Consider the following 23692-nt stretch of genomic DNA (forward strand, 5'->3'; position numbering starts at 1 on the left):
GTTACTGCACTGGTCACACACACCATGACAGACCAGCCTCTGAGATGGTGAGAGGACAATGTCAGTCCTCAGTAACTGCACCAAGTCACTCTCGGGCACCACAGTCAGGAAATCATGTAGCTTCAGTGTAAACTTACATAGAAACATAGAAGATAGGAGCAGGAGTAAGCCATTCGGCCCCTCGAGCCTGCTCCGCCATTTAATGAGATCATGGCTGATCATCCAAATTCAGTACCCTGTCCCTGCTTTCTCCCCATATCCCTTGATCCCTTTAGCCTTAAGAAATATATCCAACTCCTTGAATATATTTAATGAATATTTAGAGACTTCCACAGGTTCACCACTCTGGGTGAAGAAATTCCTCCTCATTTCAGTCCTAAATGGCTTACCCCTTATCTTTAGACTGTGACCCCTGGTTCTGGACTCCCCCGCCATCGGAAACATCCTTCCTGCATCTAGTCTGTCTAGTCCTGTTAGAATTTTATAAGTTCCAATGAGATCCCCTCTCATTCTTCTAAACTCCAGCGAGTACAAGCCCAATCGTCCCAATCTCTCCTCATACGTCATTCCTGCCATCCCAGGTATCAGCCTGGTGAATCTTCGCTACACTCCATGGCAAGAACATCCTTCCTCAGATAAGGCGACCAAAACTGCACACAATACTCAAGGTGTGGTCTCACCAAGGCCCTGTACAACTGCAGCAAGACATCCTTGTTCCTGTACTCGAACCCTCTTGCTATGAAGGCCAACATACCATTTGCCTTCTTAACCGCCTGCTGCACCTGCATGCTTACCTTCAGCGACTGGTGCACAAGGACACCCAGGTCTCGTTGCACTTCCCCTTCTCCCAATCTATTGCCGTTCAGATAATAATCTGCCTTCCTGTTTTTGCCACCAAAGTGGATAACCTCGCATTTATGCACATTATACTGCATCTGCCATGCATCTGCCCAATCACCCAACCTGTCCAAATCAGACTAAACTTAAACGCCACATGTAGACAGAGAGAACTTTAGTTTTAGCTTTTCTCTGAGGCCATTTTACTGTAAAACATGTAACAGTCTGTGTTTCACAGGCACTTAAAGTAGCTGTGTGAAAAATATTAGCTGGTGTACGAGGTAATCTGATTTACTTATATACATTTACTGCACAATGGCCCAGTGTTGCTAAAGACTCCGACAGTCCAGGTAACTGATTAAATAATTCCTGAGTGTTATTGTTTTGATTTTGGTGAATTTTGTGCTTATATAGGTGAAGGATATTAGTGCCAGGGATTGGGATATATTCCATTTCAGGCACCCACTCCCAGCAGTAAATCAGATTCCCTAATACACCTGCTAATATTTTTCACACATCTGTTTTAGGTGCCTGTGCTGTACCTGCCCTGGGAGTGTTTGATGGGACAGTGTAGAGGGAGCTTTACTCTGTATCTAACCCGTGCTGTACCTGCCCTGGGGGTGTTTGATGGGACAGTGTAGAGGGAGCTTTACTCTGTCTCTAACTTGTGCTGTACCGGCCCTGGGAGTGTTTGACGGGACAGTGTAGAGGGAGCTTTACTCTGTATCTAACCCGTGCTGTACCTGCCCTGGGGGTGTTTGATGGAACAGTGTAGAGGGAGCTTTACTCTGTCTCTAACTTGTGCTGTACCGGCCCTGGGAGTGTTTGACGGGACAGTGTAAAGGAAGCTTTACTCTGTCTCTAACTCGTGCTGTACCGGCCCTGGGGGTGTTTGATGGAACAGTGTAGAGGGAGCTTTACTCTGCCTTTTAACTGGTGCTGTACCTGCCCTGGGAGTGTTTGATGGGGCAGTGTAGAGGGAGCTTTATTCTGTATCTAACCCGTGCTGTACCTGCCCTGGGAGTGTTTGATGGGACAGTGTCGAGGGAGCTTTACTCTGCATTTTAACTGGTGCTGTACCTGCCCTGGGAGTGTTTGATGGGGCAGTGTAGAGGGAGCTTTATTCTGTATCTAACCCGTGCTGTACCTGCCCTGGGATTGTTTGATGGGACAGTGTAGAGGGAGCTTTACTCTGCATTTTAACTCGTGTTGTACCTGCCCTGGGAGTGTTTGATGGGGCAGTGTAGAGGGAGCTTTACTCTGGATCTAACCCGTGCTGTACCTGCCCTGGGAGTGTTTGATGGGACAGTGTCGAGGGAGCTTTACTCTGCATTTTAACTGGTGCTGTACCTGCCCTGGGAGTGTTTGATGGGGCAGTGTAGAGGGAGCTTTATTCTGTATCTAACCCGTGCTGTACCTGCCCTGGGATTGTTTGATGGGACAGTGTAGAGGGAGCTTTACTCTGCATTTTAACTCGTGTTGTACCTGCCCTGGGAGTGTTTGATGGGACAGTATAGAGGGAGCTTTACTCTGTCTCTAACCCGTGCTGTACCTGCCCTGAGAGTGTTTGATGGGGCAGTGTGGAGGGAACTTTACTCTGTATCTAACCCGTGCTGTACCTGCCCTGAGAGTGTTTGATGGGACAGTATAGAGGGAACTTTACTCTGTATCTAACCCGTGCTGTACCTGCCCTGGGAGTGTTTGATGGGGCTGTGTAGAGGGAGCTTTACTCTGTATCTAACCCGTGCTGTACCTGCCCTGGGAGTGTTTGATGGGACAGTATAGAGGGAGCTTTACTCTGTCTCTAACCCGTGCTGTACCTGCCCTGAGAGTGTTTGATGGGGCAGTGTGGAGGGAACTTTACTCTGTATCTAACCCGTGCTGTACCTGCCCTGGGAGTGTTTGATGGGGCTGTGTAGAGGGAGCTTTACTCTGTATCTAACCCGTGCTGTACCTGCCCTGGGAGTGTTTGATGGGGACAGTGTAGAGGGAGCTTCGTATTTAAACTAGATCTTCCAAACGGATCTCCATGCTGGGAAACTTTGAGCTGTTGGTTTTTATATGGAGCCATCTTGTGGTCATTGTCAAAACAACACAAACTGTTCCAATATTTAATCTCGTGGAAACATGTGGGATTTCTGCCTGTCCCTCACTTTTTTTGTTCTTTATAAATGCCACCTGAACCCCAAAATGATATTGGAGCACCATGTGTGCATGATTGTTGGGGATGGACTCTCACAGGCCGCAGAGAAAGATGGTAAATGTAACAAGGAAAAAAAGAGCTGGGGACTGAGATTAAGAAAGCAAACCTGTCACATTGCTCAGGAATCCCAAGGCACCTTGCAAACCATAAATGATTTTGAAGTGAGGTCATTGATAGTATATAGGATTAAACCTTTGAAAGGATGATCAATAAAGTTCAAGAGAAATGGATTCTCTCCAGAAAGGATTAACTTCATGCTATGTGATTTGGAACGTACGTGTGGTTTAGCTGCAGTACCACTAGATGGCACCTTTTAAATAGACCGAGTACAGGTAGGATCAAGCACTTTGGCATGTCAGTGGAAAAACTGCAAATGCTGGAAATCTGAACTAAAACCAGAGCAGATCAGTCACCATCAGTAAAGAGGAAAGGACAGATTATGTTTCGGGTGTATGTCCTTCATTAAAGATGACCATTCCTGAAATGTCATTTCACATGCAAATTTACAGCATTAGGAAGATTTGACTCTGGAAGGAATGATTCTACCATGTTATCTCAGTGCGTAACCTCTCTCCGGAAGCTGTACAGTGTTTTTGCACTTGCACTGAAGGCGGCCTGGCTTATTCTGAAGGTACAACTTTTAACCGTTACCAAAAATGTAATTATTTGCGCAAACCCGACGGAGGCTTTCCAGAGATAAGCTGTGCTTGTATTGGAGACACGACTGTTTGAGGAGGTTCACCTAGTGCGAGGAATGGGTGTAAATGCATTTCAGGAGGAAGCTACAAATGCCAAAACAAGTGCACAATCTGAATAATGCTGCTCTTAGTGTGAACCTACTCGCCTGTCTTGGGTTTTTCTGTACTTTCCAGTTTGCAAGTGTTAATGCCCAGGACTCGATGCAGCATTTAATATGAAGAGAATAATTACATTTTATTAGCCGATTCTATTTGAATATTCTATAACTTCATACAACCGCACACTATAGTCTTGCATTGTTTTAAGTCAAAAGTCATACAAATCAGTGTCTTTTTTTTAAAAAATTGCACTCGATTACAACCATTCATTTAAAAAAAAAGATAAATCAGCAGCCTTGTAGATTCAAGATACTCTGCCATTCATTTCATAGTTGTGAAATAACCTCATGGTCAGCAAGTGTAGTGTTTGCAAGAATTTATTTAAGGATGCACTTATGCTTCCACTAGGAGCCTCCCACTCGCAAACCTTACTTCCAGGCTGGGATACTACAGTACTTTGCATCAAGAAGCTCGAGGGACAGACTCCAGTTCACACAAGTGCATACTGTAAACAAATATTCAGTGGAGTAATTTCGGTCATCAGTTCTTATTTCTAACCTAGCACTTAAATGATGACCAAACACTGATTTTAATCGTTAATCAATGATTTCTACCATGTCTTCATAATTGAAATTCAACAGGCTATTGCACAATGCTGGTTGAAACACTCGTTTAAAACTTATTAAATATAAGCTTTTTCTGTATGAGGCATGAGTTTAACCAACTTTGGTCACCTGGTTACTTGATTTACTTTGATTCTGTGGATGGAATGCTTGTGAAATACTCGGAACACAGTACTGTGAACCGAACATCCACTTCCTAGAGGGACTCTTCCGCTGGTGACAATCTCAAGTATTCTTGGGGGAAAAATTCGGTATCGCCCCATTTGGGGCGCCATTATCGGCCGTGCGCAAAGTTTAGCGCCTAGCGCTAATTATCGCCTCAGACAGCAAACTTGGCTTTTATCGCCCCTGGAGGTGATTGGAGCGCTAAATCAGGCGCTTCACACCTCTCTTAAGACGCAAAGGCCGAGGAGCGAGGCACTACCTCAGAGTGCTGGCGAAGCAAGGAAAGGCAAATCCAAATAAACCTGCAAAGTGCTGCTCAGTACTCAAAACTCCTTCACACAGCGTTGAATCTCTCCAGAAGTCTCTCTCTCTCTCTCTCTCTCAGACTGCGTGGTGCAAAAATGTCACCGACAAAAAAAGGCAGGAAGCGGTCGCCTTTAAATAGGGCTCCCCCAGCCACTTTCTGACTGCAAAACGCTCCCCTCAACCTGTCGTTGCTAGCGGCAGGCGGTAAGGCAGGGGGCGCCACTCAATATCCGGTCCGGGGCGCTAACGGGTCGTTGCACACTCGAATGACATCACGATCTGCCAGCGCAGGAGATCGTGGCGGTAGTGTTTAGCGCCGCCGCAAAATGTCTAGTTAATTTCGCGAGCGTTGCAAACATCGCTGCGCCCGGGCGCTAGTTGCTTTGCGCCCCACTTGGCGCCCTCTTAAGGCGCTAACGGGAGGCGCAACCAACTGAATTTTCCCCCCTTTGAATACTGGCACCGACACCTGACCTGCCCCAATCGGGACCAGAAGTAATTAAAGGGGTTTCGTTATGGTTGTACAACAGTGGAACTGTAGTTAAACTCTGTTAAAAGTTATGCATTTTGCTGTCTTTACCAGTGAAATATTGGATTTTTTTTTCAGTTCCACTCTTATAATGAATGACATACTCGTCTTTTTCTGCAGTGCATGTCAATTGATTTGCAAGGGCTTCCGACAGACACTGTCCCTTCCCACACCCTCTGTAAACCTCAAAGCTGCATTCTCTTCCTTCCCCCACTTCCCTCCGAACCATTTTTTTCCCAGCTCCTATAAGTCTTTAAAAGCGCACAGTAGTATATTTTTGCCCTCATAATATTTGAGCAGCTTTGGCTCCTTGAGGGTCTGCAGTTCATGAGACCGGTCCGCAGACAGCGAGAACTCATCGGGTCCTTCACCACATCCACCCTCTTCAGGGAAGCTGGAATAACCGGGATGCACCATTAGTTCGATTGTCAATATTGTGTCACCTTGCGCGGGTCGGAATTTTTTCCCACAGGAGATGTCCAAAGGATGTTGCTTTACTGTCCTTGTTGCTATGGCGTTCTCGATGATGGCCTGGATATTTGCCACCGACATATTTTCCCCCATTGTTGTTAGGCCAATATAGATATCGGGCCACCTGTTGAGCAGTAATAAAATTAAAACCAGCCATCAGTAACATAAAATGTAAATTAAAACTTTGTCATGTTCACATATGACAGAGTATTAACACCACGGTCTCAAGCCAAAGTGGTTTGCAAACTGCTCCCTCCAGTGGCCATCCCAGGAACTGACAGCCAGTATTACAAAGTTACAAAAAGAAAATATTGCGGATGCTGGAAATCTGAAATAAAAACAGAAAATGCTGGAGATACTCAGCAGGTCAGGCAGCATCTGTGAAGAGAGAAACAGAGTTAACGTTTCAGGTCGATGACCTTTCATCAGAACTGGAAAAAAAGCAGGAAATGGAACAGATTTTTAAGCAAGGGCAGGGGATGGGAAAGGGGGGAGGGGGGTGAAAGAACAAAAGGGAAGGTCTGTGATGGGATAGAAGGCAGGAGAGGTTAAGAGACATTAAGAGATATTCAAGGCAAAAGGAGATGGTAATGGGACAGGTTAAGAAACAAAGGTTGGCTCTAGATGAAGTGTAAATTGCGCTGGCAGAATGAAAGCATAGCAGCCTTTTGCCTTGAATATCTCAATGTCTCTTACCCTCTCCTGCCTTCCCTCCTATCACAGACCTTCCCTTTTGTTCTTTCCTCCCCTCCCCCATTTCCCAGCCCCTGCACTTGCTTAAAAATCTGTTCCATTTCCTGCTTTTTTCCAGTTCTGACGAAAGGTCATCGACCTGAAACGTTAACTCTGTTTCTCTCTTCACAGATGCGGCCTGACCTGCTGAGTATCTCCAGCATTTTCTGTTTTTTATTACAAAATTACAGCACAGAAACAGGCCATTCGGCCCAACAGGTCCATGCAGGTGTTTATGCTCCACACCAGCCTCCTTTCCCCCCCCCCCCCCCCCCCTTCTAACCCCATCGGCATATCCTTCTATTCCTTTCTCCCTCATGTGTTTATCTAGCTTCCCCTTAAATGCATCTACACTATTCACCTCAACCACTCCCTGTGGTAGCGAGTTCCACATTCTCACCACTCTCTGGGTAAAGAAGTTTCTCCTGAACTCCCTATTGGATTTATTAGTGACTATCTTATATTTATGGCCCCTAGTTCTGGTCTCGCTTGCAAGGGGGAAACATCTTCTCTACCTCTACCCTACCAAACTCTTTAATAATCTTAAAGACCCTACCAAACTCTTTAATAATTTTAAAGACCTCTATCAGGTCACCCCTCAGTCTTCTCTTTTCTAGAGAAAAGAGCCCCGGCCTGTTCAATCTTTCCTGATCGGTATAACCTCTCAATTCTGATATCATTCTAGTAAATCTTTTTTGTACCTTCTCCAGTGCCTCTATATCCCTTTTTATAATATGGAGACCAGAACTGTCCACAGTACTCCAAGTGCGGTCTAACCAAGGTTCTATACATGTTTAACATGACTTTTCTGCTTTTCAATTCTATCCCTGTAGAAATGAACCCCAGTGCTTTGTTTGCTTTTTTTTATGGCCTTATTAACCTGTGTGGCTACTTTAGTCGGGTTAGTGTTCAGGATTTCTACTTGGTCTATTGAGAATGTGGCAGTCAAGCGCTGAAAACATGAGCTGCCATGTCTCAAACACACCAGCTTCTTACTTCAGTCTAAGGCATTAATGTGGGACAGCTGGTACATAACAGCCAGGCCTGGTTTAGAAGAAGGATTCATAGCTAACTTTAGCTCATTATTAAAACAATTACCCTACAAATTAATAGGTAATAGGTTTAAATCTTTGTACAATTGTAGTTAACAGCTAAATGAATATAAAAAAGGAATGTGTGTTACAAAGCAATTATAACCTTCTCCACCTAGGCTGAGCGTTTCCAGCATTGGTCTGTTTTTATTTTAGATGTGCGGCTTTTTGTTTTACTGCCTCGTATTAATGATCTAGACAAGGGAACTAGATGTAATATCTTCAAGTTTCCAGATGACACAAAGCTGGGTGGGCGTGTGTGCTGTGAGGAGGATGCCGAGAAACTCCAGTATGATTTGGACAGGTTGGGTGATTGGGCAGAAGCATGGCAGATGCAGTATAATGTGGATAAATGCGAGGTTATCCACTTTGGTGGCAAAAACAGGAAGACAGATTATCTGAATGGCAATAGATTGGGAGAAGGGGAAGGACAACGAGACCTGGGTGTCCTTGTGCACCAGTCACTGAAGGTAAGCATGCAGGTGCAGCAGGTGGTTAAGAAGGCAAATGGTATGTTGACCTTCATAGCGAGAGGATTCGAATACAGGAGCAAGGATGTCTTGCTGCAATTGTACAGGGCCTTGGTGAGACCACACCTTGAGTATTGTGTGCAGTTTTGATCGCCTTATCTGAGGAAGGATGTTCTTGCCATGGAGGAAGTGCAGCGAAGATTCACCAGACGGATACCTGGGATGGCAGGAATGACGTATGAGGAGAGATTGGGTTAATTAGGCTTATAATTTGCTAGAGTTTAAAAGAATGAGAGGGGATCTCATTGAAACTTATAAAATTCTAACAGGACTAGACAGACTAGATGCAGGAAGGATGTTCCCGATGGCAGGGGAGTCCAGAACAAGGGGTCACAATCTAAGGATAAGGGGTAAGCCATTTGGACTGAGATGAGGAGGAATTTCTTCACCCAGCGCGTGGTGAACCCGTGGAATTCTCTACCACAGAAGGCAGTGGAGGCCAATTCATTAAATATATTCAAGAAGGAGTTAGATATATTTCTTAAGGCTAAAGGGATCAAGGGATATGGGGAGAAGGCAGGGACAGGGTACTGAATTTGGATGATCAGCCATGATCTCATTAAATGGCGGAACAGGCTCGAGGGGCCGAATGGCCTACTCCTGCTTCTATGTTTCTATGTATTCCAACCCCCTCCTCGAGGTGTCACAATGCTCATTGCCAGTTTGCCGGAGATCAGATCCCTCTGCCTGGCCCTCTATTGAGCCTCCAATGAGTCCACCTTAGTTATTAGCTTCATTTGGCGACAAAACGTTTGGTAAATAAATCACACTGAACGAATGTATAGCAAGAGGCACTGGGGAATGTGCATGGCGATCCCGCATTTATCAAGCTGTGCAATTCGTGACAAAGTGAAAATATCAATCATCGGTCCAATGACCTTGGGGTGGAAATTCTGATCAGCAAAGTTCTGGCACAAATGCTTAATGCACCCGTACTGCATTCAGATGATGCCAATGTAAAAATAGCACACAGGAATGTAGGTTGAGTCTGTTAAACTGTATGCATGCAAATTATCTCATTGCAATTTCTATTTTAATTTCTAGGGCAGCCACACCATAACTAAATGCTGTTATTGGGACTGATCATCCGAATTTGTTGCTTTCAAGGCAGACTTCAAGATCACACCACTTAATGTTTGTTTTGGCACGATGATATATAGCTGGGATTTTCTATAGTTTTTTTTAAAAGTTACTGTTTTTATGATGGTTGTCATTCCTTAAATGTAGTTTATAATCCACATACCTTACTCCAAACTTTCTTCCTTACTACTTCTATCTCTGATTCGCAGCACCTGGGCATTTACTTTTCTTTCCTTCATTTTGCAATTCTAGTCTGATACAGGCTGCCTTCATTGTGCAATCCTAGTCCGATATAGGCTGCCTTCATTGTGCAATCCTAGTCCGATAGAGGCTGCCTTCATTGTGCAATCCTAGTCCGATACAGGCTGCCTTCATTGTGCAATCCTAGTCCGATACAGGCTGCCTTCATTGTGCAATCCTAGTCCGATACAGGCTGCCTTCATTGTGCAATCCTAGTCCGATACAGGCTGCCTTCATTGTGCAATCCTAGTCTGATACAGGCTGCCTTCATTGTGCAATCCTAGCACGGTGGCATAGTGGTTAGCACTGTTGCCTCACAGCGCCAGGGACCCGGGTTCGAATCCGGCCTCGGGTGACTGTCTGTGTGGAGTTTGCACATTCTCCCCGTGTTTGCGTGGGTTTCCTCCGGGTGCTCCGGTTTCCTCCCACAGTCCAAAGATGTGCGGGTTAGGTTGATTGGCTATGATTAATTGACCCTTAGTGTTAGGGGGATTAAATGCGTGGGGTTACGGGGATAGGGTGGGATATGTGTTGGTGTAGGGGTTACGGGGATCGGGTGGGATATGTGTCGGTGCAGGCTCGATGGGCCGAAATGGCCTCTATCTGCACTGTGGGGTCTGTGTGATTCTGCGATACAGGCTGCCTTCATTGTGCAATCCTAGTCCGATATAGGCTGCCTTCATTGTGCAATCCTAGTCTGATATAGGCGGCCATACATTTTGCAATCCTAGTCCGATACAGGCTGCCTTCATTGTGCAATCCTAGTCTGATACAGGCTGCCATACATTGTGCAATCCTAGTCTGATACAGGCTGCCTTCAATGTACGGCAGCCTATATCAGACTAGGATTGCACAATGAAGGCAGCCTATATCAGACTAGGATTGCACATTGTGCAATCTTAGTCTGATATAGGCTGCCTTCATTGTGCAATCCTAGTCTGATATAGGCTGCCTTCATTGTGCAATCCTAGTCTGATATAGGCTGCCATACATTGTGCAATCCTAGTCCGATACAGGCTGCCTTCATTGTGAAATCCTAGTCTGATACAGTCTACTATTCCACATAGTACGGGAGTGAGCAAGACCAAACTGTTCCAACATTTTATGGCATACAGGAACTGATTTTCACCTGGCTGGATGCCCGATTGGTCAGGAGAGTGTGAAGGACAAACTACAATAGGGGGAAACTGCAGTGAGGCAATCTCAGCGCTACTACAAACTGCTAATTGTTAATTTGACATTTAACAAAAGCACTTCACCCAAAATAAAATATTAGTCTTAATGCATTCTTCCATTTTTTTTTTATTACTTCACTTTTTGACCCATACAGACTTTATTCAGACTGGTCACGCTGCTCAGTTGCATGCTGACTGTTGGGACCAGCCGGTCTTTCCCTGTATGTGGAGAAGATAATTTTTAAAAGGCCAGCGTTTCCGGTCTATGACCAACGTTCCTGCTAAGCTGCGCAGCGGTCTGGAGGGCCCACGCAGGCTGCGTTACAAGAAACCGCGCATGCACGAAAATTTTAAAGGGTAATTTTTAAGCATTAGGCTGCCAATCTATCACCATTGATAGTAACAAAATAGCTAAAGTAAAATACAGCTTGCACAGTCAGTTGGTAAAAGTAATGAAATTACTACCTTCAGAAACAGGAGCTGCTTAAGTTTCATAGTTTACATATTGCAGACTTGTCGAAATGTATTAAGTTTTACAAGAGTTTGGACTACATTATATTTGATCTGAGCTACCTGCAATTAAATTTCAAGTCGCACGCCAGAGACTTGAGCACAAAAATCTAAGCTGACTCCCCGGTGCAGTGCTGAGGGAGTGCTGCTCTGTCAGATGGGACGTTAAACCGAGGCTCCACCTGCCCTCTCAGGTGGAAGTAAAAGATCCCGTGGCACTATTTCAAAGAGCAGTGAGGGGGTTCTCTCCGGTGTCCTGGTCAATAGTTATCGCTCAAATCAACATCATTCAAACAGATAATCTCGTCAATTGTCACGTCGTTTGTGGGAGCTTGCTGTGTGCAAATTGGCTGGTGTGTTTTCAACTTTACAACAGAGATTCCACTTCACTAGTACTTCATTGGCTGCAAAGTGCTTTGAAATGTCCTGAGGTTGTGAAAGACACTATATAAATGCTGTAGTGTATGTAACTGTTCTACCTTGAAGAGAACTATTGTATGTAACCGTCCCCCTTTAAGAGAACTATTTTAGGTGTGGCACTATTTGATCTTGGCTGCTGTATACTGTAATACCGATGGTGACCACGCCGGTATATAAGTGCTGTGTCAGGATTTATTGGGCAGATTCGCCCTGACCTTCGAATAGTAAAGTCCTGTTAAAGTTACTCTTGTAGTCTGTGTATTAATTCGTCATAATACCTACAGACTTTACAGTGGCGACGAGTTCGACCTTACCCTGCGGCAACAATACTTCCGAAGCAGTTAACGAGCGTCGAGAAGAGGCACCCGCCCTCGTCGTTCTGCTGAGAGAAAACTCGAGTCTGCAGAGCAAGGAAGAAAGAAGAATTCAGACACGAAGCCTTCCATCAGCAACAGGCACTGATTGTCCCTTTTGCCACGGTGGTGAGTGAGCCGATCAGCACGAGAAGCAAGTCGGCCACGGTGACTGTGAGTAAAGGGCAAATAAAAAAATAAACGGAGGATAAGGGCGGTGAACTCGACCACGGTCGGGGGAAAGGAGCCGGACAGAAGTCGGGCCCAGAGGCGCTGAGACTGGGGCAGCGTGGAGCACGGAAGCCGCGGTACAAGCGGGCTGGGAGACGCAATGGCGTCGTGAGACAGCTAGACCGCGACCGGCGAAAAAGGCCGGACAGCTACCGAGGCCACGAGGCGCTGCGACCGGGATCGTAAGGCGCAGGAAGATATAAAAATAAATAAACCGCGGTGAACTCAGCCGCGGAGGAAAGCACTGGACTACGAGAGGGCTGGGAGGCGCCATTGGAGTGAAAAAGGCCGGGCAGCGACCGAGGCCACGAAGCACTGCGACCGGGATCGTAAGGCGCGGGAAGATATAAAAATAAATAAATCGCGGAGAACTCAGCCGCAGCCGGGGAGGAAAGCACCGGACTGCGAGAGGGCTGGGAGGCGCCATTGGAAGCCGCTGAGGGAGAGACAGAGCCCGAGCGAGCGGGAGAGACAGAGCCCGAGCGAGGGAGACTGAGCGAGATCCAGCCCGCGGCTGGAACTGTTCGCCGTCAACGGGTTGTCCCCAGCGCCAGTTGTCCTGCCGAGAAAAGGGAACAAAGAACGCACTGAAGCCGACGCGCAGGCTGCGAACCCCGAAAGCCAGCGGTCGTCGCCCGAGGGAAAAAGCTTACCCTCCCGCCAGGAGAAGACAAGCGCGGGAAACCGCAATTTTGCCAGTAGGCGGGGAAGAAGACAAGCGCGGGAAACCGCCATTTTGCCAGTAGGCGGGGAAGAAGACAAGCGCGGGAAACCGCCATTTTGGAAAAAAAAAGTTAACGAACAAATTCGTTGTTGTTTCGCAGAAAGATAGTGAGAGAGAGTGAAGATGCCTAAGCATGGTAACATCAACAACTTCGATTCCGAGGTGGAAGATTGGGCCACGTACGTAGAACGTATTGAGATATATTGTGAGGCCAATAAAATAGCAGATGATGATAAAGCTCTCACCTTATTAAACGCAATGGGGGCCAAGACATACGGGCTATTGAAGCATCTTCTATCACCAGCTAAACCGGCGGATCAGACTTTCGCTAATATTGTTACTGCCCTGAAGGATCATTTGAACCCCACACCACTGATGTTGGCGGAACGATTCAAATTCTATGCGAGAACACAACGGAAAGAGGAAAGCAACGCGGAATACTTGGTCGAACTGCGTAGACTAGCGAAATACTGCCAGTTTGGGGAAAATCTGACAGAGGCATTGAGAGACAAGTTCGTGTGCGGGTTGTCGAAGGAAGGAACACAAAAGCGTCTGCTCGAAGAAAACGATCTTACACTTGATAGGGCTGTCCTTATTGCAGCATCGCATGAAGCCGCAGCGAGAGGCACAGCGGAAATGCAGCGGTACTCTGTGGATCAAATTACTTCGGGTACATCGAAATGTTATCGCTGTGGGAAGACAACACACGACTAGAACCAATGCTGGTTTAAAAACCAGGAATGTAGAAAATGTGGCAAGCTTGGTCACATAGCTAAGGTATGCCGGTCAGGGAAGAAGACCAACAACAACAAAAAAAAGTCACCGCAGGAAAAGTACAACAAGGTACACAAGGTGGCTGAGAAGAGTTCAGATGAACAGAATTCGGATTCAGACCCAAACGGCCAGGAACTGGGTAGTCTGAGAATTCACAATGTGAGTAAAGAAACTGACCTACAAACTATATGGGTCATGCTAAAAATAGCCGGAGTCCGAGTGAAAATGGAATTGGACACAGGATCAGCCCTATCAGTCATAAAATCGAAAGGATTACAACCGGCTATTCTCACATATACCCTTGAGAGATACTAAGTTTGTATTGCAGACATACACGGGGCATAAAGTATACCCCATGGGAAAGATAAGAGTCAAGGTGAGAGACAGGGGCAAAGAACACCCAGGAATGGATTTATATGTACTACCTGAGGGAGGACCACCACTTCTAGGACGGGAGTGGATCAAGAAAATAAACATGGAATGGCACTGCCTAAAAGCAATAACGAGTGAGGACTCGGTGCAGCCAGCCAATCAGCTCAGACTCTGAAACGGATGACGATAAGACCAGCCCAAGTACGAAAGACAAGTCTAAAATGGACTTGCTGACTAAGGTTGGAAAAACGAAGGCGTGCATAAATGCTTATGCTCCAGAGGAGAACAAAGTTGCAGATCAGAATTCCACTGAACAACAACAACATAGTTTGACAGCGAATTCTGAGTCTGTCCAGGTTACAGACATATACATTACTGAGGAACACCGAGCTCGAACTCAACTCCATTGCAAATTACGACAGCAATTAGAACAATTGAGTTGCCGTCTCGAGCAAGAGATGAAAGCAATGCAAAAGTTCTTGGACACCGAATGGGAGAATCTGGAAAGACAACAGAAGCAGCTGAGGGAGAAAAGGGAGCAGGAGCACACAAACTGTCTGCACGAGGAGGCCAAACGAATCAAAGCTGATTCGGGTTCTGAAGGTGCGCGCTCTAATCTGGTGGAACATGATGTTCAGCAACTGAAGGCGCTCGTTAGCAGGTTGCAGGCAGAAACGGCTGAGTTGGTCGACATGACTCCCGAGCTCCTACTGAAGTTGGGTGCAGCATCACCAGACGATTCAATTGTGGAAATTCGAATGGTGGAGGCTGCGGATGATGGCGAAGTAGAAACAGCAAAGGAGCCCCAGGGCAAGGTTATAAACAGCCCTGCAGCTAATGGGAAACGGATGATGGCAGAAGAATCAACAGTCAGCCAACTCCTTCATATGCTGAGGGACAAGACTCTAAAATGGAAAAAACTGGAACACGAGCCTCAATCTTCAAAGAAAAGGGGTTCGGAGCTCTCAAAAGTTATTGAAATAGCTGAGGTGGCAACACAGACTGAGAAGATTGCAGCAGAGCAGCCCTTGGATGCCAAAAGTATGCTGACTCGCGTCAATGTAGAACGACGGAATGCTGAAACAGCTACGTCAGTAGAAGGATTGAATAGTCCGATCAATCAATCTCCGAATGAAGTTGAAGTATTGAAATCACAAATGAGGTCATTAGTAAAAGACTTGCAGGAAGCCCAGGAAAAGCGGGATGAAGCTGAACGCATGAAGAAGTCTCTTCAGGAAAGATGTCTGGATTTGGAACAAAAGTTGGCTAACGTCCAGCTGGGTAAGGAGGAAATAGAAGACCCTCTCGCTGGTCTAGCTCAGGACGACACCGAATATTACCATGACCTGTTGAGCGACACTGAATATTACGATGACCTGGTCTGCCCAGCTTGTGCTGAAAACTCCCAAAGTGCCGAAACCATGATGAATCACCTAAAGTCTAAAGGAACATCGGGAGATGGTGGCGCTACTACGGGAAAAGGAGGATGAGAGGGAGGAACTGTGCATGCAGCTGGCAGCTGACAGTGGAGCCCAGAGAGTCTCCAGGAAGCAGAAAAGGAAAAGACGAAGCAGAAGACGATGACCATCTGAACCATTATCACCTCTACCAGATCACGCACGTGGTCCCTCCAAACGGAGCCAAATCAGTTGGGAAGTAGAGAAACTTCTCAAGGCAATCTAGCGGTTTGTAAAAGTCAACAATGCTGGTTCAGAAGTGACGGAAGTTCAAGCTGTTAAGTTAGGGAAGGACTATTGGATGAGTCACTCCAGCAACGTGAACCGACTACACCACAAGGAACTGCTACACCACGGAGGCGTTGTCCGGACCGAGTCAAGAAGCACAGGAGACGCCTCCACAGAGACTGAATCTGAACTGTTTCCCGCAGAGACTGAATCTGTGAACTGTTTTCCGCAGAGACTAAATCTGTGAACTGTTTTCCGCAGAGACTATATCTGTGAACTGTTTTTACATGAAGTGAATCTATGTTATGTTTAATGGGGAATAAGTATGTTGTAAGCTAAAAAGGGAGGATTGTAGTGTATGTAACTGTTCTACCTTTAAGAGAACTATTGTATGTAACCGTCCCCCTTTAAGAGAACTATTTTAGGTGTGGCACTATTTGATCTTGGCTGCTGTATACTGTAATACCGACGGTGACCACACCGGTATATAAGTGCTGTGTCAGGATTTATTGGGCAGATTCGCCCTGACCTTCGAATAGTAAAGTCCTGTTAAAGTTACTCTTGTAGTCTGTGTATTAATTAGTCATAATACCTACAGACTTTACAAATGCAAGTCTTTTTTCTTTTTTTATATAATAAATCTGATATTCAGTCACCTTTATTGTATAGTGTCCTAGTATACACTTACACTTTATATCCAATCTTAGATTTATTCTTAAAAAAAAAGAGTTCCAACCTTAGATTTATTGAAGGATGCGGAATTCTCTTATTTATCACCCCCCACCCAAATATAATTAAAGGGCATTTCTTGTACTTTGAACACCACTAGGAACTTCATGACAAGTAAAAAGGGACTTCCTTCGTGGTTACTGGGGCTCCAAAGGTTCTCTAAACCTGATGGACATCAGGAACTCAGACGTCATAGCCTTGGAAACCAAAATGGAAAATGTCAATCCAGGAACTCCCGTAGACGTAGAAGGTACATTTAGAATTTGAGCTGTGAAATCTCAGGATGGCAGGTCAGCCAACCATCACAACTGATGACACTTGAGATTAAACTCATGATTAAATCTGCCCAGGGAGTCTTAAATTACAAGTATAACATTAGCAGTATGTCTTCCTCTTCCATCAGAATATTCCCAAGAGGTTATCCGAGTAAATCAGCAAGCCAAAAAAGTTGTGGCGCAATTCCGTTAGTAATGATCCTTCTGAAGCACGGTGGCATAGTGGTTAGCACTGTTGCCTCACAGCGCCAGGGACCCGGGTTCAAATCCGGCCTCAGGTGACTGTGCAAACTCCACACAGACATTCTCCCTGTGTTTGCGTGGGTTTCCTCCCACAGTCCAAAGATGTGCGGGTTAGGTTGATTGGCCATGATAAAAAAAATTGACCCTTAGTGTTAGGGGGGATTAAATACGTGGGGTTACGGGGATAGGGCTTGGGTGGGATGGCTGTCGGTGTAGGGACCGGGTGCTAGGGTTTGGATGATCAGCCATGATCTCGTTGAATGGCGGAGCAGGCTCGAAGGGCCGAATGGCCTACTCCTGCTCCTATCTTCTATGTTTCTATGACATAACCAAGGCTTGCACTGGACGCAGCAACACAACAAAGAGGTGCCGGATTCCCTGTATCTGCTGACAACTGGTCAATCTTTCCAAGTTAAAGGATTTAATGAGGGGAGGGGAGGGGAGGGGGAAATGAGGGATGCTATTCTCCTCAGAACTAATCTTGATAGCTTCAGTTGAGAGACTTGGCAAGAGAGGACACGAGTTAACATTGAAAATTTTCGTGGTACTTCCAGCCCATTTCTGCAGCTACAAAGCAGAGGTGTTAACTAATGAGTCATTGGGCTTGTTTGCAACCATGAATGCTAGTCCAAAGGTTCCTTCCTGATGAACGGAGTGGTTGGAATAATGAAGTCCTCCAAATGACACCAGCAGCTGCTGTACCGAGAATTTTGAGTTAAGATGGTTTGACAGCACATGATACTAGAGATTCTGCTGATATTTAAGGTTTTAGGCCATCAGCAAGTCTGACATGTCTTGTAACAGCCACATGCTCCCTAGGAACATGAGCCAATGTTAGAACTTAAGAAATAGGGGCAGGCGTAGACCATTTGGCCCCTCGAGCCTGCTCCCCCATTCCTTCTACCTCATCTCCACTTTCCTGCACTATCCCCATATCCCTTGATTCCCTTAATATCCAAAAATCTATCGATCTCTGTCTTGAATATACTCAATGACTGAGCCTCCACAGCCCTCTGGGGTAGAGAATTCCAAAGATTCACCACCCTCAGTGAAGAAATTTCCCCTCATCTCAGTCCTAAATGGCCGACCCCTTATTCCGAGACTGTGACCCCTGGTTCTAGACTCCCCAGCCAGGGGAAACATCCTCCCTGCATCTACCCTGTCAAGCCCTGCAAGAATTTTGTATGTTTCAATGAGATCACCTCTCGTTCTTCTAACTTCCAGAGAATCCTTCCAGAGGATCACTGGGTCTGCTTCTGGGACAGGTGGGACTTGTACAAGTCGGACGGTTTACACCTGAACCAGAGGGGAACCAATATCCTTGCGGGGAGGTTTGCTAGCACTGCTGGGGGGGGGTTTAAACTAATTCGGCAGGGGGATGGGATACAGAGTGGAGGGGGTGATGTACAGCCAAATAAGGAGGAAAAAACAAGTCAGCAGGGAAGGCAGAGCAAAGATGTGAAGGCAAAAGGGAATATGGCAGGGCTGGAAGGCATTTATTTTAATGCAAGGAGTCTTGCAAATAAGGTGGATGAACTGAAGTTGTTGTTGAACACATGGGAGTACGATATTGTTGCTATCACAGAGACATGGTTGAGGGAGGGTCAGGACTGGCAGCTCAATATTCCGGGGTATAGAATCTTCAGGCGAGACAGAGGGGGGTGTAAAAGGGGAGGGGGTGTTGCAATATTAATTAAGGAGTCTATTACTGCTGTAAGGAGGGATGATATATTAGCGGGTTCCTCTAATGAGGCCATATGGGTAGAACTTAAAAACAAAAAGGGGTCAAGCACCTTGCTGGGAGTGTACTATAGGCCCCCAAACAGTCAGGGGGAGATAGAGGAACAGATATGCAGGCAGATATCAGAAAAGTGTGAAAATAATAGGGTAGTAATAGTGGGGGATTTCAACTTCCCCAATATAAATTGGGATAGTCAGAGTGTGAAAGGCTTGGAGGGAGCAGAATTCTTAAAGTGCATCCAGGAAAGCTTTTTGAGCCAACATGTAGAAAGTCCTACAAGAGAGGGGGCGGTACTGGACCTAATTCTAGGGAATGTAGCCAGGCAGGTGGTGGAAGTGTCTGTAGGAGAGCATTTTGGCGATAGTGACCACAATTCGGTGAGATTTAAGGTGGCCATGGAAAAAGACAAAGACGGCCCGGAAATCAGGGTTCTAAATTGGGGGAAGGCCGATTTTAATAAGATAAGACAGGATCTGGCAAAAGTGGACTGGGAGCAGCTACTTATAGGAAAATCCACATCAAAACAGTGGGAGGCTTTCAGAAGGGAAATAGAGAGAGTACAACACCAACATGTTCCTGTAAAGGTCAAGGGTGGGACCAACAAGCAAAGGGAACCTTGGATGACAAAGGATATACAAAAATGCATTAGGAAAAAAAGGGGGGCTTTTGGCAGTTACAAAAGACGGTGGAAGCCCTAGAGGAGTATAAGAGGTGCAGGGGCATACTTAAAAAGGAAATTAGGAGGGCGAGGAGGGGCCATGAAATAACACTGGCGAGCAAAATAAAGGAAAATCCTAAGATGTTTTATAAGTATATTAAGGGCAAGAGGATAACCAGGGAAAGGGTAGGGCCCATTAGGGACCAAAGTGGCAAGCTGTGTGTAGAGCCAGATGAAGTAGGTGGGGTTTTAAATGAATTTTTTGCCTCAGTGTTCACTATGGAGAAAGACGATGTAGACATAGAAGTCGGGCAAGGGGACTGTGACATACTTGAACATATTAGCATCGAGAGGGAGGAGGTACTAGCGGTTTTAGCAGGCCAAAAAGTGGATAAATCCCCAGGCCCGGACGAGATGTATCCCAGGCTGTTGTGTGAGGCAAAGGAGGAGATTGCAGGGGCTCTGACACAAATTTTCAGAACCTCTCTGGCCACAGGGGATGTACCAGAGGACTGGAGAACAGCTAATGTAGTACCATTATTCAAGAAGGGTAGCAGGGATAAACCAGGGAATTACAGGCCAGTGAGCCCAACATCTGTGGTAGGGAAATTATTGGAAAAAATTCTGAGGGACAGAATTAGTCTCCACTTGGAGAGGCAAGGATTAAATCGGGGATAGTCAGCATGGCTTTGTCAAGGGTAAATCATGTCTGACCAATCTGATTGAATTTTTCGAGGGGGTGACAAGGTGTGTGGATGAGGGAAATGCTGTGGATGTGGTTTACATGGACTTCAGTAAAGCTTTTGACAAGGTCCCGCATAGGAGACTGGTCAAGAAGGTAAGAGCCCATGGGATCCAGGGGGCCTTGGCGCGTTGGATCCTAAACTGGCTGAGTGGCAGGAGGCAGAGGGTGATGGTCGAAGGTTGCTTTTGTGACTGGAAGCCTGTGTCCAGTGGGGTACCTCAGGGATCGGTGCTGGGTCCCTTGCTGTTTGTGATCTACATTAATGATTTGGATGAGAATGTAAAGGGTATGATCAGTAAGTTCGCGGATGACACGAAAATTGGTGGGGTGGTAAATTGCGAGGAGGAAAGCCTCAGGCTACAGGACAATATTAACGGGTTGGTCAGATGGGCGGAAAAGTGGCAAATGGAATTTAACCCGGAAAAGTGCGAGGTGATGCATTTTGGACGGACAAATAAGGCAAGGGAATACACAATGAGTGGTAGGACCCTAGGAAGTACAGAGGGTCAGAGGGACCTTGGTGTACATGTACATAGATCCCTGAAGGCAGCGGAACAGGTAGATAAGGTGGTTAAAAAGGCTTATGGGATACTTGCCTTCATTAGCAGAAGCATAGAATATAAGAGCAGGGAGGTTATGATGGAGCTGTACAAAACGCTGGTGAGGCCACAGCTGGAGTACTGTGTGCAGTTCTGGTCGCCTCACTATAGGAAGAATGTGATTGCTTTGGAGAGGGTGCAGAGAAGATTCACCAGGATGTTACCGGGGATGGAGCGCCTCAGCTATGAAGAGAGACTGGACAGGCTGGGGTTGTTTTCCTTGGAGCAAAGAAGGCTGAGGGGGGACCTGATTGAGGTGTACAAAATGATGAGGGGCATAGATAGGGTAGATAAAGAGGAACTTTTCCCCTTAGTAGGGGGGTCAATAACAAGGGGGCACAGATTCAGGGTAAGGGGCAGGAGATTTAGGGGGGATTTGAGGAGGAACTTTTTCACCCAGAGGGTGGTTGGAAGCTGGAACTCACTGCCTGAAAGGGTGGTAGAGGCAGGAACCCTCACAACATTCAAGAAGCATTTGGATGAGCACTTGAAATGCCATTGCATACAAGGCTATGGACCAAATGCTGGAAAATGGGATTAGACTGGACAGGGAGGGATGGGCGGCGCAGACACGATGGGCCGAAGGGCCTCTTTCTGTGCTGTAAAACTCTGACTCTAATATAGGCCTAGTCTACTCAATCTGTCCTCATAGGACAATCCCCCCATCCCAGGAATCAGTCTGGTGAACCTTCATTGCCTCCCTCTATGGCAAGTATATCCTTCCTTAGGTAAGGAGCCCAAAACTGTACACAATACTCCAGGTGTGGTCTCACCAGGGCCCTATATAATAGCAGTAAGACATCTTTACTCTTATACTCAAATCCTCTTGTAATAGAGGCCAACATACCATTTGCTTTCCTAATTGCTTGCTGTACCTGCGTGTTAACTTTCTGTGATTCGTGTACAAGGACACCCAGGTCCCTCTGAACACCAACATTTCCCAATCTCTCACCATTTAAAAAAACTCTGCTTCTCTATTTTTCCTACCAAAGTGGATAACTTCACATTTCTCCACATTATATTCCATTTGACATGTTCTTGCTCACTCACTTAGCCTGTCTATATCCCCTTGAAGCCTCCTTGCATCCTCCTCACAACTTACATTCCCACCTAGCTTTGTATCATCAGCAAACTTGCATATATTACATTTGGTCCCCTCATCCAAATCATTGATGTAGATTGTGAATAGCTGAGGTCCAAGCACTGATCCTTGTGGTACCCCACTAGTTACAGCCTGCCAACCCGAAAATGACCCGCTTATTCCTACTCTGTTTTCTGTCTGTTAACCAATCCTCAATCCATGCTAGTATATTACCCCCAATCCCATGAGCCCTAATTTTTGTTTAATAACCTCTTGTGTGGCACCTTATCAAATGCCTTCTGAAAATCCAAATACACCACATCCACTGGGGTATTGAGGGTTAGGGAAGCAAAGCGGGTCGATGCAGTTAAGATACAGATCAGCTGTGATCTAATTGAATGGTGGAACAGGCTCGAGGGGCTGAATGGCCTCCTGTTCCCAAGGCAAGGCAAGGCAGGAGCTACATACGTTGAAAACTGGTCAGTTACATTTGATTGCTGGAAAATATGTCGTGATTTTTCTCTTTCTGGTTGGGTAATAGGCCTATTTGATAAATTATAGGGAGGAGAAAAAAAGGAGAATCCTGCAGGGTGGAGCTGGGGGAGGGGAGGTGGTGAATGGGAATGGCCATATCTGTCTGCTGATTGCAAATGTGGAGTAATATGTACTCAGGAGGGAAAATTATGAAGGTGGCAGCAATATGAGCCTAAAATAAGGTGAATTTTTTTATTGAGTCGTACAACTTATAATTACGTGTCTTATACCAAAACCTACTCTGGAGGCAGGTATATGAAAGGTAGGAGTTCTGTTGTCATTTACCTAATTCCATGTCTTCTAAATACATCTATTGAATTGAATGCATCTTTTTCCACCTGCAGGTAAAAGTCCATTAGCTGCTGTCCTATCCAATTGCAGTCACGCAGGCCTGGTTCTATAGGAACACGAGTATACTGGATTCCATAATCTGAAAGCACTTGTGCAAATACATCTCGAATACCTGTGTACCAGAAAATAAAGAGACAGAAATACAATAGCTCCGTGTTAATTTTTTTATCCAACGTCTAATTTTGGTACATCAAGAATCTTCACAAAATTTATAAATTAGATTTTAACATTTTGAATTCCAAGTTTGTTTCTAAATTGTGCCAAGTACTCAAACAGGTCATTCACTTAACATTGCAGTTAACCCAATTTTGTGTTCATGTGATGTGCACTAATGTGAAAGTGGGTGATACTCAAACAAGGGCCGAGACCTGCTCGAGAAGGACGTCTTGCACAGCTTGGATTTCTCACCAGCCTGGTGTGAAGCCTTCCGGGTTTTAGCCTTGGCTCACTCGTAGCACTCTCGCCTCAGAGTCAGAAGGTCGTGGGTTCAATTCCCCACTGCAGAGTCTTGAGCACATCATCTGGGCTGATGTCGCAGTGTAGTACTGCACGGTCGGAGGTGCCATCTTTCAGATGCGACGTTAAACCGAGGCCCCGTCTACCCACTCAGGTGGACGTAAAAGATCCCAGGGCACTACTTGAACAAGAGTGGGGCTCTCCCGGTGTCTTGGCCAACATTTATCCCTCAACTAACATCACTAAAAAACAAATTATTTGGTCATTTATCTCGGTGCTGTGTGCAAATCGGCTACCACATTTCCCGACATTACAACAGTACTTCATTAGCTGTGAAGTGCTTTGGGACGTCCGGAGGTGAAATGTGTTCCAGAAATGCGAGTTTTTTTTCTTCAGAAGCTCACCTTTGACTCTTTTTAATGTTGGGAGAGT

General features: G+C 45.9%; 2 protein-coding genes across 6 annotated transcripts in view; one reads left to right on the top strand and one right to left on the bottom strand.

Moving 5' to 3' along the window:
• Positions 1–3935: 3935 nt before the first annotated feature.
• Positions 3936–23692, bottom strand: part of ydjc (YdjC chitooligosaccharide deacetylase homolog) — a 73722-nt gene continuing 53965 nt past the window's right edge. For all 4 annotated transcript variants that reach the window (XM_086012010.1, XM_086012011.1, XM_086012009.1 and 1 more), the window contains exons 5-6: positions 22739–22916; positions 3936–6055 (exon numbers count right to left, since the gene is read on the bottom strand). In XM_086012010.1, coding sequence (XP_085868136.1) covers positions 5704–6055; positions 22739–22916 — 530 coding nt within the window. In that variant the 3' untranslated portion in view covers positions 3936–5703. The remainder of the gene's footprint in view (positions 6056–22738; positions 22917–23692) is intronic.
• On the top strand, positions 10503–22952 carry LOC147103570 (uncharacterized). Of its 2 annotated transcripts, XR_015081793.1 has the most exons (3): positions 10503–11136; positions 16678–16827; positions 22798–22952. XR_015081793.1 is itself a non-coding variant. In XM_086012008.1 (2 exons), the coding sequence occupies exon 1, from the start codon at positions 14385–14387 to the stop codon at positions 15651–15653; it is 1269 nt and encodes a 422-aa protein (XP_085868134.1). In that variant the 5' UTR covers positions 11143–14384; the 3' UTR covers positions 15654–16827; positions 22798–22952. The 2 variants fall into 2 exon arrangements, 1 of the variants encoding a protein (XP_085868134.1); XM_086012008.1 differs by lacking the exon at positions 10503–11136 and having other exon boundaries at positions 11143–16827.

The sequence above is a fragment of the Somniosus microcephalus genome, chromosome 19, assembly GCF_052327205.1.
Source record: "Somniosus microcephalus isolate GS21.2 chromosome 19, FLI_Smic_1.0, whole genome shotgun sequence".
Taxonomy (NCBI): Eukaryota; Metazoa; Chordata; class Chondrichthyes; order Squaliformes; family Somniosidae; genus Somniosus; species Somniosus microcephalus.

Bases quoted from the DNA above. Each gene is read 5' to 3' on its own strand.
- LOC147103570 (XM_086012008.1), top strand. From the start codon at position 14,385: ATGGACTTGCTGACTAAGGTTGGAAAAACGAAGGCGTGCATAAATGCT.